The 15,154-nt window shown below is 38.7% G+C and overlaps 1 protein-coding gene across 4 annotated transcripts in view; it reads right to left on the reverse strand.

Annotated features, from left to right (window-relative positions):
- itga4 (integrin alpha 4) overlaps positions 1-15,154 on the reverse strand; it is a 217,907-nt gene that overhangs the window by 51,714 nt on the left and 151,039 nt on the right. For all 4 annotated transcript variants that reach the window (XM_043693479.1, XM_043693477.1, XM_043693480.1 and 1 more), the window contains 4 exons: positions 11,292-11,442; positions 4,195-4,290; positions 2,994-3,073; positions 2,593-2,682 (listed from right to left, as the gene is read on the reverse strand). In XM_043693479.1, the coding sequence (XP_043549414.1) occupies positions 2,593-2,682; positions 2,994-3,073; positions 4,195-4,290; positions 11,292-11,442 (417 nt within the window). The remainder of the gene's footprint in view (positions 1-2,592; positions 2,683-2,993; positions 3,074-4,194; positions 4,291-11,291; positions 11,443-15,154) is intronic.

A 15,154-nucleotide genomic window follows, 5' to 3' on the forward strand; every position in this document is an offset into this window, starting at 1 on the left:
CCACTTTCAAGGAGCTATGAACCTGCACTCCAAGGTCTCTTTGTTCAGCAACACTCCCTAGGAATGTTTTACTTAAAGCCCAGTAGTTAGACCAATTGAATTGCATCTGGAATGCAGCACCTCACACTTGCCTTTAAACAAGATAAAAGTCCAGGTCCAGGCTATCTGCTTGAGGTGTTTTGAGGGGGTTTGGTCTAGTCCATAACTCTGTAGTCTTAGAATTTGGAAGGAAGAAAGGCAACCACATTAAAGTATAAAAGATTCTTTGGGGACTTGACAGAGTAGATGTGGAAAAGTTGCTTTCTCTTGTGAAAGAATCTAGGTCGAAACAGCATAATCTCAGAGTAAGAAGTTGCTCATTTAAGATAGAGATGAGAAGGAATTTCTTCTCGAGGGTAATGAATCTGTGGAATTTGTGATTGCAGTGGACTATAGAGGTTTGGTTATCAAGTATGTTCAAAGTTAAGGTACACAATTTTTTAATCATTAAAGAAATTAAGAAATATGGGGAAAGGTAAGAAAATGGAGTTCAGTGTCATCAGATCAGCAATAAGATTATTAGATGGCATGGTGAGCTCAATGGACTATATGGTTTATTTTTGCTACAACATTTTGTGGTCTAGGTTTTCACTGGCATTGCACCATCCAAAATAAATGTTTGAGGATTGTTATTAGAATAATTTGTTTTGTTTTGTTAACTCATTTGATTTTTTTAATTCAATTCACAAACCAGAGCTCTCTGAAAGAGTTGAGATGGCTCATGACCATGTCCAGAGTTTAATATTTAGATAAAAATAAGATAGATATTATTTACAATAAGATAATATAAGAATTTTTGAATATAGGAAATAAAGTAACCGTTTAAATTCAAAATGGCTAAAAGCAGTTTCACAAGTGAGTTCACTTTTTTTTGTTATATGTTCCAAATATGTTTAATTTTAAGAAGTATTATGACAAAGATTATACTTCAACAACACTTATTTCTATAGCAGCTTTATTATATTGAAATGTGAAGGCATTTCACAAGAGGTCTATAAAACAATATATGACACTGAGCCACTCAAGAGGATAATAGGTCATGTGACAGAAGCTTGGTTAAAGAAGTAAATTTTAAAGAATGTCTTCAAGAAGGAACACAAGGTAGGGAGATAGCAAGTTATCATGAGGGAATTCAAGAGCTTGGGGCAGAAACAACTCAAGGAATGGCCACCAATTTGAGAGGAATTACAATCGAGAATGCACAAGAGGGTGAATTAGAAGAGTGCATAAATCATAGAATCCTTACAGTTTGGAAGCAGGCCATTTGGCCCATCGAGTTTGCACTGACCCTCCAGAGAGCATCCCACACAGACCCATTCCCCTACCCTATCCCTGTAACCCTGCATTTCCCACAGCTAACCCACCTAAACTGCATATCTGGGAGTAAACTGAAGCACCCAGAGGAAACCCTTGCAGACCCAGGGTGAATATGCAAATTCCTCACAGACAGTCAACTGGTCCCTGGCACTGTAAGGCAGCAGTGCTAACCATTGAGCCACCATGCTGCTCTATCTCAAGGTTTGAAAGCCTGGAAGAGATTATGGAAACAGGAAGGGTCTAGTCTGTGAATGGTTTTAAAACTATAATTTTAAAGATAACACATCACTTGACTGGGGCCAATGTAGGGTGACAGTGGAATGGGAAATGCTGTGAGGTAAAACAAGGGCACAAGAGGTTTAGATTACCTCAAGTTCATGAAGGATAGAATTGAGAAACAGGCTAGTCATGCATTAGAATGGTCAAGTTGAAAGTTAACAAAAGGTGGGAATCAATAGTGATGGTTTGGATATCTGTGTTCAGCATCTCAAGGTTACAAACTCCACCTCAAACTGTTGCCTATTGCCAGAGGGGTGGACACAGTAGCTAGTGAACATAGTTTGGAGATGGAACTGAAAACAATGACTCCAGAATTTCTACTAGAGCAAATTGGTGATTGTCCAGTACTGAATCTCAGATAAACAGCAGTTTATAATTCAATAACGATGGTGGAACCTAGGGAGACGAGGATGAGGTGCAGCCTCATGTGAACATGTGAAAACTAATAATATACCCTTAGTTCATGTCACAGAGGGGTAGCCTGTGGTTCAGAAATTAGATGGAGCCAAGTGTATTCTTGGGATCACCAAGTGTAACAGTTCAGAAGCAGTAAGATAAGCCATTGCAAGTGGTTCTCTATGATTAGAAAGATAAGAGAAATATATGAGAGAAGTCTCACTTGGCTGGACAACAATGAACAGACAAAAGAGGATGGCAGAATGTTAACTATATCCAAGGCTACCAACAGGTTGAGAAGAAAAAGGAAGAAAAATCTGCTCCTGTCAAAGTGGCATTGTTGAAAATGGAACTTTTGGTAGGCTACTGGGGGGGTGGGCAAAGCCCTGATTGCAGAACGCCGGGAAGGATGGGAACAGATTTAGGAAGTGGTGGCACATGCAAAAACTTTGTGAAGGAAAGGAAGGCTGAAAGAACAATTTTGTGAGCTTCATGTAAAGCATATAAACCAATAATAGTTATATCTATATTATTAACATTTGTATTGTATACACTGCTTACCCATGGAGAGCAACATTAACCTCATATTTTAAGGGCATGTTCAGAGTAATAAAGTTATCTTCAAGTAACTCCAGACTCTCTTCATTTTCACTGTAGGAGGAAGTACATAACTTCAGATGTATGAATTTTATCCAGAAAGCAAGTAATAATTAGCTTAAGACTCTAGGACTGATTAAAATAATATTCATATATAACTTACAAGCAGTTAATAAAAATCAATCCTTGCACAAATTCATTGTCATGACTTCAACTGTTACCCTTTCATTCAATGCCTCAATAAAGTATCCCTTCTCTGCACTGTTTATTATAAATGTGCACTCTTGAAAGGAAACAAAAGAATTCTTCGCTCTTAACATTTCACTGAGCAATATGTCCATTTTCAAACTTTATAAAATGCCTACCAAGTCGCATTAACAGTGATGACAATGTCTTCCTCTGCTCTGGTGAAGCTACTGGCATCTAGAAAAACATTTAATTCCACCTGAGTGATAAAAACCAGAAAAATGCATGTTAATATGAAGTACACAATTACAGCTGAATTAAAAAGTAAAAAGACCAAATTTCACCTTATACAATAAATATATAAAACAGTGTAAATAGTTGTAAATAAACAATATAAGGATGTTCTTTTCAACATCAATTAATTCATATTTTACAATGTGTTTTGTGACATTCTATAACAAAAAGTATAAACAAAGATTTTTATACATTTGTACACAATAGAAACCATTTCAAATCTATTCATACAGCAAGCAAGGTCAAATCCATATTAGTTATCATTAATTGCAGTCATTAAAATGTTGCACATATGGAGTCAGCTATTACAAGGGGGCATAGCTTTAAATTAAGGGGGGGTAGGTATAGGACAGATGTTAGGGGTAGGTTCTTTACTCAGCGAGTCGTGAGTTCATGGAATACCCTGCCAGTAGCAGTGGTGGACTCTCCCTCATTCTGGGCATTTAAGCGGGCATTGGATAGGCATATGGAGGATAGTGGGCTAGTGTAGGTTAGGTGGGCTTGGATCGGCGCAACATCGAGGGCCGAAGGGCCTGTACTGCGCTGTATTCTTCTATGTTCTATGCTATAAAACTCATTGTGCATTGTTTTTACAGTGCATTGTTATGCATCGAGATATTTGAATGTTTATTTCCTCTATTTCATTCTTTTTAACGTGAGGTGCTCATCACTTTGTTTTTGTCATCGACTTTAAGTATCAAATAATCACAGGTCAGGGTGCTGAGGCAGAATGAAGCCTCTCTTTCTCCTCTCTTTAACGATGGAGCTGAAACCTAATCACAGTACGACATGTTTGCATCTTTGAGGATATTTTGTTTTCAGCAATATTATTTGAATTTTCTGAATTAGCTTAACCAGCAACATTAAACTGTATGCAATTTTGTATCACAATCCCTGTGAAATCACTTAAAACCTGTCAAACTTACTTCGTACAATATAACAGATTAGACAAAAGTGATAGAAAAATGTTCAATCCCTTTCTTTGGCTTGAATTAAATTAAGGTACATGTGAAAGGGCACTAACCCACTGATCTAGATTGTTGTTATTTATGTTTCTCTTTAAATGATCAGATATTATTTCTGTACCTTTGATAAAAAATCGAGATACAAATGTCCGATGATGCATTCCAGACTTGTTGAATTTTCATCACTGACAATATTACACATTACATGCTTCTCCACCTGGAACCAAAAAGCACCAATCCTCATTAAGCATCAAACTGTCAGATTATTTTCAAATGCTACCAATTAGTTCTTCTTACTCATACACGTCTGAGATCTTTAAAACAACTATTTTACGTAGATGGTCAGTAAAATGTTTTGATAATGAAGCCCAAGTGTCAGTAAAGTTCAATAACTTTACAGATTTTTAGCTTACTTTCAAAGTAGGGAATAGATAAAATTTATATCAAATCTTCCCAATAATATATTGGCCCAGAATTGCCGAGAGTAGTAGTGATAACCTCCAAAAGCGGGGGTTTAATCAGGGTGGTAAGTGGCACCTTCCTACTGGTAACTCAATTAAGTCCAGGAGGGAAAAACAGATGGACAGCATTCCCAGCCCATTGCAAACTGAAGTATTTAGCAGACAATTATTGTCCACCTAAGTGCCTACTCCTCCCACTACCATGCATAGCAAGCAGACTCTGAAACGTTGGTTGCAAGCTCCTTGGGAAGTCTATTGTTCAACACAATGACATGTCTAGGGATTCAGCATCAATTCTGAAGAGTTAGCTGAGAGCCACCATTCCCTCCCACCCCAAACCCTGCCTTTACAGCAAACTCCTCAACATCTCTCTCTTTTGTAGTGCGCACTCTACAATCATTGTCTGCCACCAATCGTGTGTCTGGATCTTGGGAAAGTCCCTTCACAGGAGCTGCAACCAGCTGATCACCAGTTCTCTCATTGTTTGGGAACACAGTGGGTGGGACCTCTGGCCCAGAGTCCTGGGCCTGGGGCAGGCATACGGGTGGCCTGTCAGCTGCCTGATTGCCAGCTGCTAGCATATGCCAACCTCTGTTGCTTGTGCAAGACCCCACTTGACAACTTATCCTGTTCCTGTCACAACTCTGGCTATGCCTCACGATTTGTAGCTTCATGAAAAAGGGCAGTATTAAAGTATTGTATGGCCTCTAGTGTAAGGCTAACCTTATTATGTTGAAGTGCTGAAAGTGCTGTATTTTCCAAGGAATTTTACATAAGGAATTCTTTTTAAAAACTTTTCAGGTTAATGCAATGCAATGTATTTCCCTGGCAGAAAATCCAGCATTTTGCTAACGGCATACATTAGTAAAGATGGAGATTTATTACAAGAAGCTAGCCCTTTTTCTGGGTTTGAATTATGCTTCAAGTTAACTTAATAGAAACTAATAGGAAAGCTTTGAACTGCAATTCACTTCAAAATGAAATCATTGAAATCTGAAGTGAAAACAAATGTTTGTTCAAACTAATTTCAAGTTAGTAGGGAGAGTTTTTTTAAACTCAAATTCTCTTTTTTTAAAAAAATTTTCCAGCAAAAGTAGCATAAAAAGGCTTAAAAATTCCTTGTAGCAGAAGAGGCTTATAGAATATTCGATTGATGTGTACAAGATTGTGTGGAGGCGGGAGGCCTGGATATAGAGGATGGGAAAGACCTTAGCAGTAGGGTCAGTAACTAGGAAACACAGATTTTAAAGTGATTGGCAAAAGGATTAGAAGAGATATGAGGAAAAAACTCTTTCATGCATAATACTCACCAAACTCTCGATGAAAAGTATTTAAGATAGCATTGGCCATTCACAGCAATTCTTCTTGCCTAAACATGTCTACATGATTTTCCATTGGAAAATATTGTGATAAAAATTCATTATAGAATGGTGCCCTCTATAGGAGAACTGGAGCCTGTATTCCTTCTGGGGTCAGGAAATGGATGTCAGAATACTTGACCACAATATAATCCATTCATCCAACCAATTGATTATGATTGTAAACAGGTGTGGCACTTTGCAAGTTATAATTTACCAAGTTTAAATGACCCAATTATTCTAAATCTCAGTTTTCTGTTAGCCAATTCTCTAGCTATGCTAATATATCATCCCCAATACCACAAGTTCTTGTTGTGCAACCTTTAGTAACTTTTCCTGTGGAATTGAGAAAAATCCCTTTTCTTGGGAAATCAATATACCTTATATCTACTGGCTCTCCATTTTTCATCCTGCTTGTTTCATCCTTTAAGGACTCCACTTGTTGAAGCCATGTTGACTCTCCCTCATCATATTAAGATTATAAAAGGGACAACACCCCATCTTCCCCAGTTCTACTCCACTATATGTCTGGCTATCAGATTATTCTCATATTCTTCTTTTTGCGCTACCATTTTGTTTCAAACCCTACACGCATTCAGTTACATGGATGACATTTTTGCAATATTTGACCTTAGCTGATTTGTAATCTCGAGCCTATGATTTATTATTTCCCATCATTCCTGATAACATCTTTCTCACTTGCCTCGTCTCTATTCTTTGATTGACCACATCTTCTCAAATTTATCCCTCATTCCCAATATTTAATTTTGATTCCCTGTTTATGCAGTTCACTAGGACACTGGCTGTAACATGATTCAGATGCAGACCTTTCCAACAGTAGTCGCCAATACTACTGCCAGTGTCCCACAAACCAAAATGTAATTTTCCCACACTACCATTTGAGCTACCATTCATCTCTGTAATCTGATACAACCTGTAACTGTTTGCACATAGTTCAGGTAATAATCCAGAGACCATTACCTTTGAACTTCTGCTTCTCAATTATTATCAATGTAGAAACTCTTTCCTGCCTTTGTCATTAATCTGCAAAATTGACAATTACCAGATCCCCCACCTCCCACTGTAAGTTCCTCTTCAGCCCTGAACAGATGTCATGAATCCTGGCATGGGACAGGTTTCACAGCTTCTGATGCTTGGTCTTTGGTACTGATAACAGGGTCAATCCCCATTCCTATGCTCTCCTATGTTACCCCACATTCCTTTTCAATCTCCTATATGAATAGCTTCCAGTCTCTCAGTGTCACAGTCAGTCGGCCCATTCACTCTGCTCTCCCCACTCTCATGAACAATCCTGTTTGGCAACTGCAAAGTCTGAGACCCCTGCATTCCATTTTTTCTTACTTTCCCCACTCAGAGTGACACCTCAGTTTTGGATTTCCAAAGGTGTTCAATAAGGTACTACACGTTAGGCTATTTAATAAAAGCCCATTATGTTGGGTGTAGTGCATTAGCATTGATAGATGATTCACTAAGGACAGAAGTCAGGGTTGGGCTAAAGGAAGGGCATTTTCAGAAGGGCAACCTGTAACTGGTGTCACAGGGATCAGTGTTGAGGCCACAATATTGTAATCATTACAATATATACTAATGATTCAGGTGATAGGAGTAAGTGTACTATAGTCAAGTTTGTGGACCTCACAAAAATAGGTGGGAAGGCAAGTAATGAGGATTTCACAAAGTCTGCAGAGGGATATAAACAGGTTCAGAAAGTGACAAAAAGAAAACTTGGCAGATGTAATAGAATGTGGGAAAATGTGAGATTATGCACTTTAGTAGAAAAATTAGAAGGTCTGAATATTGTTTAAAAGAGGAAAGATTGCAGAAAGTTACAGACAGAAGAATTTGGCAGTCTTTGTGTATGAATCATAAAGAAAGCTTGCATCCATGTTCAGCGGGTACTAGGGAATGCAAATGGAATTTTATCTCTTATTTCAAAGTGAATAAAGTATGAAAATAGGGAAGCTTTGCTAAACCTGTATAAGACACTAGTCAAACCACACCTGGAATACTGTGAATAGTTTTGGTTCCCAAGGATCAAAAAAGAAGGAAAGATAAAGATTCTGTTAGAAAGAAGGTTGAGAGGTGACTTAATTGAGACACATAAGATAATCAGAGGGTTAGATAGGGTGGACAGTGAGATCCTTTTTCCTCGGATGGTGGTGGCTAGCACGAGGGGACATAGCTTTAAATTGAGTAGTGATAGATATAGGACAGATGTCAGAAGTAGTATCTTTACTCAGAGAGTAATAGTAACGGCATGGAACACACTGCCTGCAACAGTAGTAGACTCACCAACCTTAAGGGTATTTAAATGGTTATTGAAACATATGGATGAAAATGGAAGTGTGTAGGATAGATTAGATTAGATTACAGTGTGGAAACAGGCCCTTCGGCCCAACAAGTCCACACCGACCCGCCGAAGCGAAACCCACCCATACCCCTACATTTACCCATTACCTAACACTACGGGCAATTTAGTATGGCCAATTCACCTGACCCTGCACATCTTTGGACTGTGGGAGGAAACCGGAGCACCGGATAGATTGGCTTTAGATTGGTTTCACAGATCAGTGCAACATTGAGGGTTGAACACTGCGCTGTAATGTTCTATATTCTATACACTGGCATTGGAGGCAGTCCAAAGAAGATTCACTAGGTTAGTTCCAAGTATGGAGGGATTTGCTTATGAGGAGAGGTTGTCTCGGTTGGGCGCATGCTCACTGGAATTGAAAAGAATGAAATGAGATCCTGTTGAAACTGGTTAAGCTTATTAGGGGCTTGACAGGATGGAAGCAAAAAGGTTGTTACTCCTTGTGGAAGAGTCTAGGACCACAGCTCATAATCTCAGAATAAGGGATGACCTACTTAATACAGAGATGAGGAGGAATGACTTCTCTCGGAGAGTAGCTGATTTATGGAATTCTTTACCGAAGAGGGCTGTTCAGGTTGGCACAGTGTATATACAAGGCTGAGGTAAGATAGATTTTTAATCATTCAGGGGATTGAGTATTATGGGGATAATGCAGCAAATTGAAGTTGAGAATTGTCAGATCTCAATGAATGGTGGCATGGACTTGATGGGCTGAATGGCTTACTTAGGCTCCTAAATCTTATGGATTTATAATCTAACTGCAGAATCAGGTTAATCATTGGACAATATGTTGAGAGTTTTGCAAGTGCAGACTGATTGATCCAATCAGGATTTGCTTGTTGCAAACAGCTGTTTGATATGATGCACCAGTCTTTGGCCCATACAATGCACATAAATAGGCATCACATTGGTGCTGAAATTCATCATATTACAGACCTCTTGTGTGATAGGCTATGAACTTATGACTGGTGTTTGATCAATGTACAAGAAGAATACCATATAAACTGGTTTCGCTGGCAGCTGCCAGGACAGGAATACCCAAGAAACATGATTCTGGGGCGGAGTGCAAGTCCCCAGGTTTTGTGGACCTGGTTAAAACTTTAAATTAGAACTATTTTTAAAAAAATATAAGCATCATCCTCATCTCACTACTTTAAAATCACATTGAGACCTCTGACTGCCAAGTAACCGCATAGCTGAAACATTAGTTTCTCATTTTCTGCCCTCCAGTGAGAAGGCCCATTCTGGAATGTTTATGCATTATGTTTAACATTGGAGTGGAAAGGTGAGTGGAAATTAAATAATTTGTCCTTTTACATGCACTGATTTAAGTAGCTAGACTATATATTGCAATATGAATTTATTCTTAAATTAATTTTTAAATGTATTATCACATTACTGAACAGATTGTGGTCAAAATTTCCCAGTAATCATATTTCTTCCATTTAATATATTGCTTTATGCACAATATTTGATGATAAAGCCAAGATCAATTCTGGAATTAAATGAGTAAAGTGACAACAACTGTATAGAAACATTTAAAAAAAAACAGGAAATTGGTAGGCCATTTCACCCTTCAAGCTTGCTCCACCATTCAATATGATCATGGCTGATTATCCAACATAGTGTCCTGTTCCTGCCTTCTCCCCAAACCCTTTGATCCCTTTAGCTCAAAGAGCTCAAGCTGTTTCTTGAAAACCTTCAATGTTTTGGTCTCAACTGCTTTCTGTGGCACAGAATTCCACAGCTTAACCGCTGCCTGGCTGAAGAAATTTCTCTTCTTCTCAGCCCTAGATGGCTCACTGCAGACTGAGATCCCTGGTTCTGGTATATGGATCATGATAGTGACTTTCTAGGCTAGATTTTCGTTTTGTGACAAAGCTCACCAGTGATTTTGAAGGAAGCTAGCAATGTTTGTAGTGTACATTCCCCTTTCCTGACATCAGTTTTAATCTGACACCATGTCAAGGGATCTGCACCACTGTAGCAGCAATAATGTCAGAAAGTTGGATGTCAGATTGCAGCAATCATATTGGATTAGTCTCACAGACTGCAAATAAGCCTGGAAATAAAAAAAACATTTTTTCCTCCAGAGAGTAAACCCAATTATTGTGCTTTGATTTTACATAGAAACTAAAATGTTCATATAAACAAATTATTTTTTTTTCATTGTTTGGAGAAAATTGGCAATCCACAAATATAAAATATATAAATTTAACTTTTCAGGGCCAGTAAGGCTGATTAGTAGGAATTTTGAAGTTGAAAACCGTTTAAAACATATTTATACCTGATTCAACATGGTGTCAACTTTTAAAATGTTTTTACTATGAAGGTAATAGCATAAGAATGGAGCTTTTTATCACTTTAGAGATTTCCCACTGAATGCATTCAGGGTGATCTAAACCATGCATCCTCATGGAATGATGAGAGTGAATGCCACCAGTTTCACCATCCTTATCACAGAAAAATCCAGACCACATTGTTAATTCCAAATTGTCTAATTGAAACAACAGTATAAAAATTGTGAAATCTCCAATGAGGTATGTAATATTTTGTTATACATTACTTGGACAGTGGGCGGCACGGTGGCACAGTGGTTAGCACTGCTGCCTCACAGCGCCAGAGACCCGGGTTCAATGTCAAGGGATCTGCACCACTGTATGGAGACCTGTGTGGAGTTTGCACATTCTCCCCGTGTCTGCGTGGGTTTCCTCAGGGTGCTCTGGTTTCCTCCCACAGTCCAAAGATGTGTAGGTCAGGTGAATTGGCCATGCTAAATTGTCCGTAGTGTTAGGTAAGGGGTAAATGTAGGGGTATGGGTGGGTTGCGCTTCGGCGGGTCGGTGTGGACTTGTTGGGCCGAAGGGCCTGTTTCCACACTGTAAATAATCTAATCTAAAACAATAGACATCCTTTGGTCAAAATAGAACATGTTAACTCATGCCCAGGGGCCAAGCTGGATTGGCCCCTGGGCAAATTTACATTGTGACAACACACATTATACTTACCACTTCAACTATTTTTATGAAATGTAAGTCTTTGGGAAATTTAACAGTGAGAGTTGTTGAGTATGCATCATCCCCTGCATTGAATAGCAATACATTCAAAACAACCTTCTCTGCCTCTTGAACTGCCAGATAGGATTTGTTTACTTGGGACCTAGGAAACAAAATCATCAAACCCAACTTACTATATAAACATCACAAAGATTTTCTTACCATTACAATATACATTGTTACCAAGCTCTTTGCTAAGTATATAAAATGTAAAAAAAAGATTTTTTTCATCTAATCATTATTACTGTATGAGGTAAGTGATATAATAACAAAGTTTTGCAATAATTATTATCCCTATCACGTCTATTTTTCTGTGTGCAATCCCAAAAGTCTCTACAATAATCCAGATGCAGATCAACAAAAAGATTGCTGAATTTGAAAATGATCAAACAAAGATGATGTTTTAATATTCCTGATTTCATTACAATGATTCTTATCTGGCATTTGCTATAAAAGTAAAATTAAGGATTTGAATATAGACACAAAGATTGTGATATTGTGGTTGTTTTCCTGCCAGAAAAACAAGACGTTTGTAAGATATTCTGGCTTTTACCCAGCATATTAGTCACTGAACACCTTTGGGAAGAAATCTGGCAAGTCGACAAATAGTAAAAGGTGAAAAAATTGTGCATAACTTGGTTTCAGGGTGATTACAAATAATAAACACTATAAACGAGCAAAGTATATTTTTAACCAAAATGAGAAGATACATTTTCACTATCAGCAACATTTTTGCATTCCTTTTCTTTTGGCAAGGAATAACATTTCAACTATTTCCCAGAGAGTGTATTATCTGGCTCCTGATGATGTTTCCATGGTACTGCCACTGAGATGCCCATCAGTCTGGTGCCAAGCATACAGCAAAGCACCAGGTGTGCATCTGGGAGCGTGACAAGGGTACGCTAAAGACTTCCACTGATGAATAATCTTTCTTCTGCCCTACACAAAAATTATTTGGCATAGCACAAAGTCAGACACTCATGCAAAGTACTGGCACTGAAAATAATAAAAGTAAATGTGTTTTAATAATTTACTAAATTCAAAACTACATGGAACAGCAAAATCATTTAAAGCGCTGTGATCATAGAGTTATTACATTATATATATCTTTTACATTTTTTAAACTATGACAACTAGCACTGTTTTCATCTATCTCAGCACTACATACTTACCACTTCCTAAAAAAAAATCTAAATTCAAAGCATTAACTAGGCCTCTTTGTAACGTCTTCAAGGATTAGGAATGTCTGACATAATCAGAGAGAAGAAAATATCAGCTTCATACACATTTGAATTTAAGAAATAAATCACAGCCTAAATTCTATCTTTGCGGCATGACGTTTTCGGGACATATTTCCCATTTATGAAGTAAATGTAGTGTAACCTGAACATGCCTGTTAAAAGACTGGGTGTCGAGTCATTCTGTACATTCCACATCAACTTGACCATACTGGGCGAATGACACTTTTGCTGAAGAATGAAGCTGGTGATATGGTTGGAATTTTCAGTCAGCAGTGACACGAGGTCCTCACTGCTGAAATTACAGAAAGCTGTCGACAAAAGATCCAGTGACCCCTGCAGTGTGGATTCCTGTGTTTCTGACATGAATCTAATTCTGGCACCAACAAAATGGCATCTCTAGCATATAGTAAAAGTGATGCCATCAAGCAGGTTTTAAAAAAACCAATCACATTGATGGGTACATACAGTCAGCAAATCAGGCAATAAAATCCACTGATCATTTTTCACATTTAATCATTCCACAGAGAGTGAAATAAAGATTAGCACATGCACTCAGGTAGCTAAAGCATTTAATATTTTCAAAGTTGGAAGAATTTTTATCTTGAGGGAAAAATTTATATTCTCTAAGTATAAAATTCTTTTTCAAAACTAGAGACTCTGTTCAACAATACTACTTAGAGTCATAGAGCAATGCAGCATAGAAACAGACCCTTTGGTCCAATTCATCCATGCCAACCCTTATCCTAAATTAATCTAGTCCCATTTGCCAGCATTTGGCCCAAATCCCTCTAAACTCTTCCTATTCATATACCCATCCAGATGCTTTTTAAATGTTATAATTGTACCAGCCTCCACCACTTCCTCTGGCAGCTCATTCCATACACGCACCAGCTTTTTTTGAAAAGTTGCCCCTTAGGTCTCTTTTAAATTTTTCCCCTCTCAGCCTAAACCTATGCCCGCTAGTTCTGAATTTCCCCCACCCCAGAGAAAAGACCTTGCCTATTTACCGTATCCAGGCCCCTCATGATTATATAAACCTCTATAAGATACCCCTCAGCCTCCAATGCTCCAGGGAAAACAGTCCCAGCCTATTCAGCCTATCCAACCCTCAAACTCTCCAACCATGGCAACATCCTTGTAAATCTTTTCTGAAACCTTTCAAGTTTCACAACATCCTTCCTATAGCAGGGAGACCAGAATTGCACGCAGTATTCCAAAAATGGACTAACCAATGTCCTGTACAGTCGCAACATGACCCTTCTCAACTCCTATACTCAATGCGCTGTCCAATAAAGTATACCAAATGTCTTCTTCACTATCCTGTCTACCTGTGACTCTACTTTCAAGGAATTATGAACCTGCACTCTAAGGTCTCTTTACTCAGCAACACTCCCAAGGACCTTACCAATAAGTTCATCCCTGATTTGCCTTTCCAAAATGCAGCCCCTCATATTTATCCAAATTAAACTCCATCTGCCACTCCTTGACCATTGGCCCATCTGATCAAGATCCTGTACTACTCTGAGGTAACCTTCTTCACTGTCTACTACAGCTCTAACGTTGGTGTTATCTGCAAACCTCTGAACCATACCTCCTATGTTCACATCCAAATCATTTATATAAATGACAAAAAGCAGTGAACCCAGCACGATCTTTGTAGCATACCACTGGTCAGAGGCCTCCAGTCTGAAAAGCAACCCTCCACCACCACCCTCTGTCTTCTACCCTCTTTAGTATGCCACTAAAAACTCAACAGACTCACTTAACAAGATTCAACTTGTGTGATTTTTGTTTTAAAACTGTTTGAAAATCTCACAGGCGCAAGTTAAGTTCAATTCAGCAATACCTAAAGATTCCCATCTGTGGGGATGTTCACAGTGCATCCTTTTAAATAACTGCAAATCTCAGATGGAACCTCTTTGATTTCTATGTTTAATGTACATGTGTGAACACCAGAGATTGTTGTCAGTTTCATAGCTCTAATGATGAGCACCAACAGTTTTTCCCCACAACCATAATAACCCCACAACCAACTATCAGAGTGAACAGAACCTTTGATACTTCTGTCAGCCAGGGCTCCCTGATTGGACCAGATTAACAGTCCCAATCAGGGATCTCATATTCTATGAGGGCCATCTGGCTGACCTCGTTATAATCACGATATCCCTCTCCCTCTGAGTCCCATGGGTCCAGTTCCTCCCGCTCAGCCTCGGATCTGGGCAACATGTACCAGACCGTAGCCTACCTCTTGTGTCCTCTTCTTCAGGTGGTAAAGATGTCAAGGCTGTGACATCCACTGTCCATCTCAGACTTTGAGGTTTCTTTGATGTTAGTTGGGAGGGGGAGAACCCATAGGTTTTAATAATCTTTCCAGCTGTTCTGACGGGCCAGGTATGTTTTACTCCTGCCATTTGTGAGTTTGCAACTTTCAACTGATTCTCCTACTCGAACTGTGTTCATCACAGGACCTCACCTCACAACGACCATGCCTCTTACCCAAGCAGGGCCATCTCTGTGGTTTCAGCACCGAACTTCATCCCTGAAGTATACTGTCTCTCTCTCACTTACAATAGT

The sequence above is a fragment of the Chiloscyllium plagiosum genome, chromosome 7 (assembly GCF_004010195.1).
Source record: "Chiloscyllium plagiosum isolate BGI_BamShark_2017 chromosome 7, ASM401019v2, whole genome shotgun sequence".
Classification (NCBI taxonomy): domain Eukaryota; kingdom Metazoa; phylum Chordata; class Chondrichthyes; order Orectolobiformes; family Hemiscylliidae; genus Chiloscyllium; species Chiloscyllium plagiosum.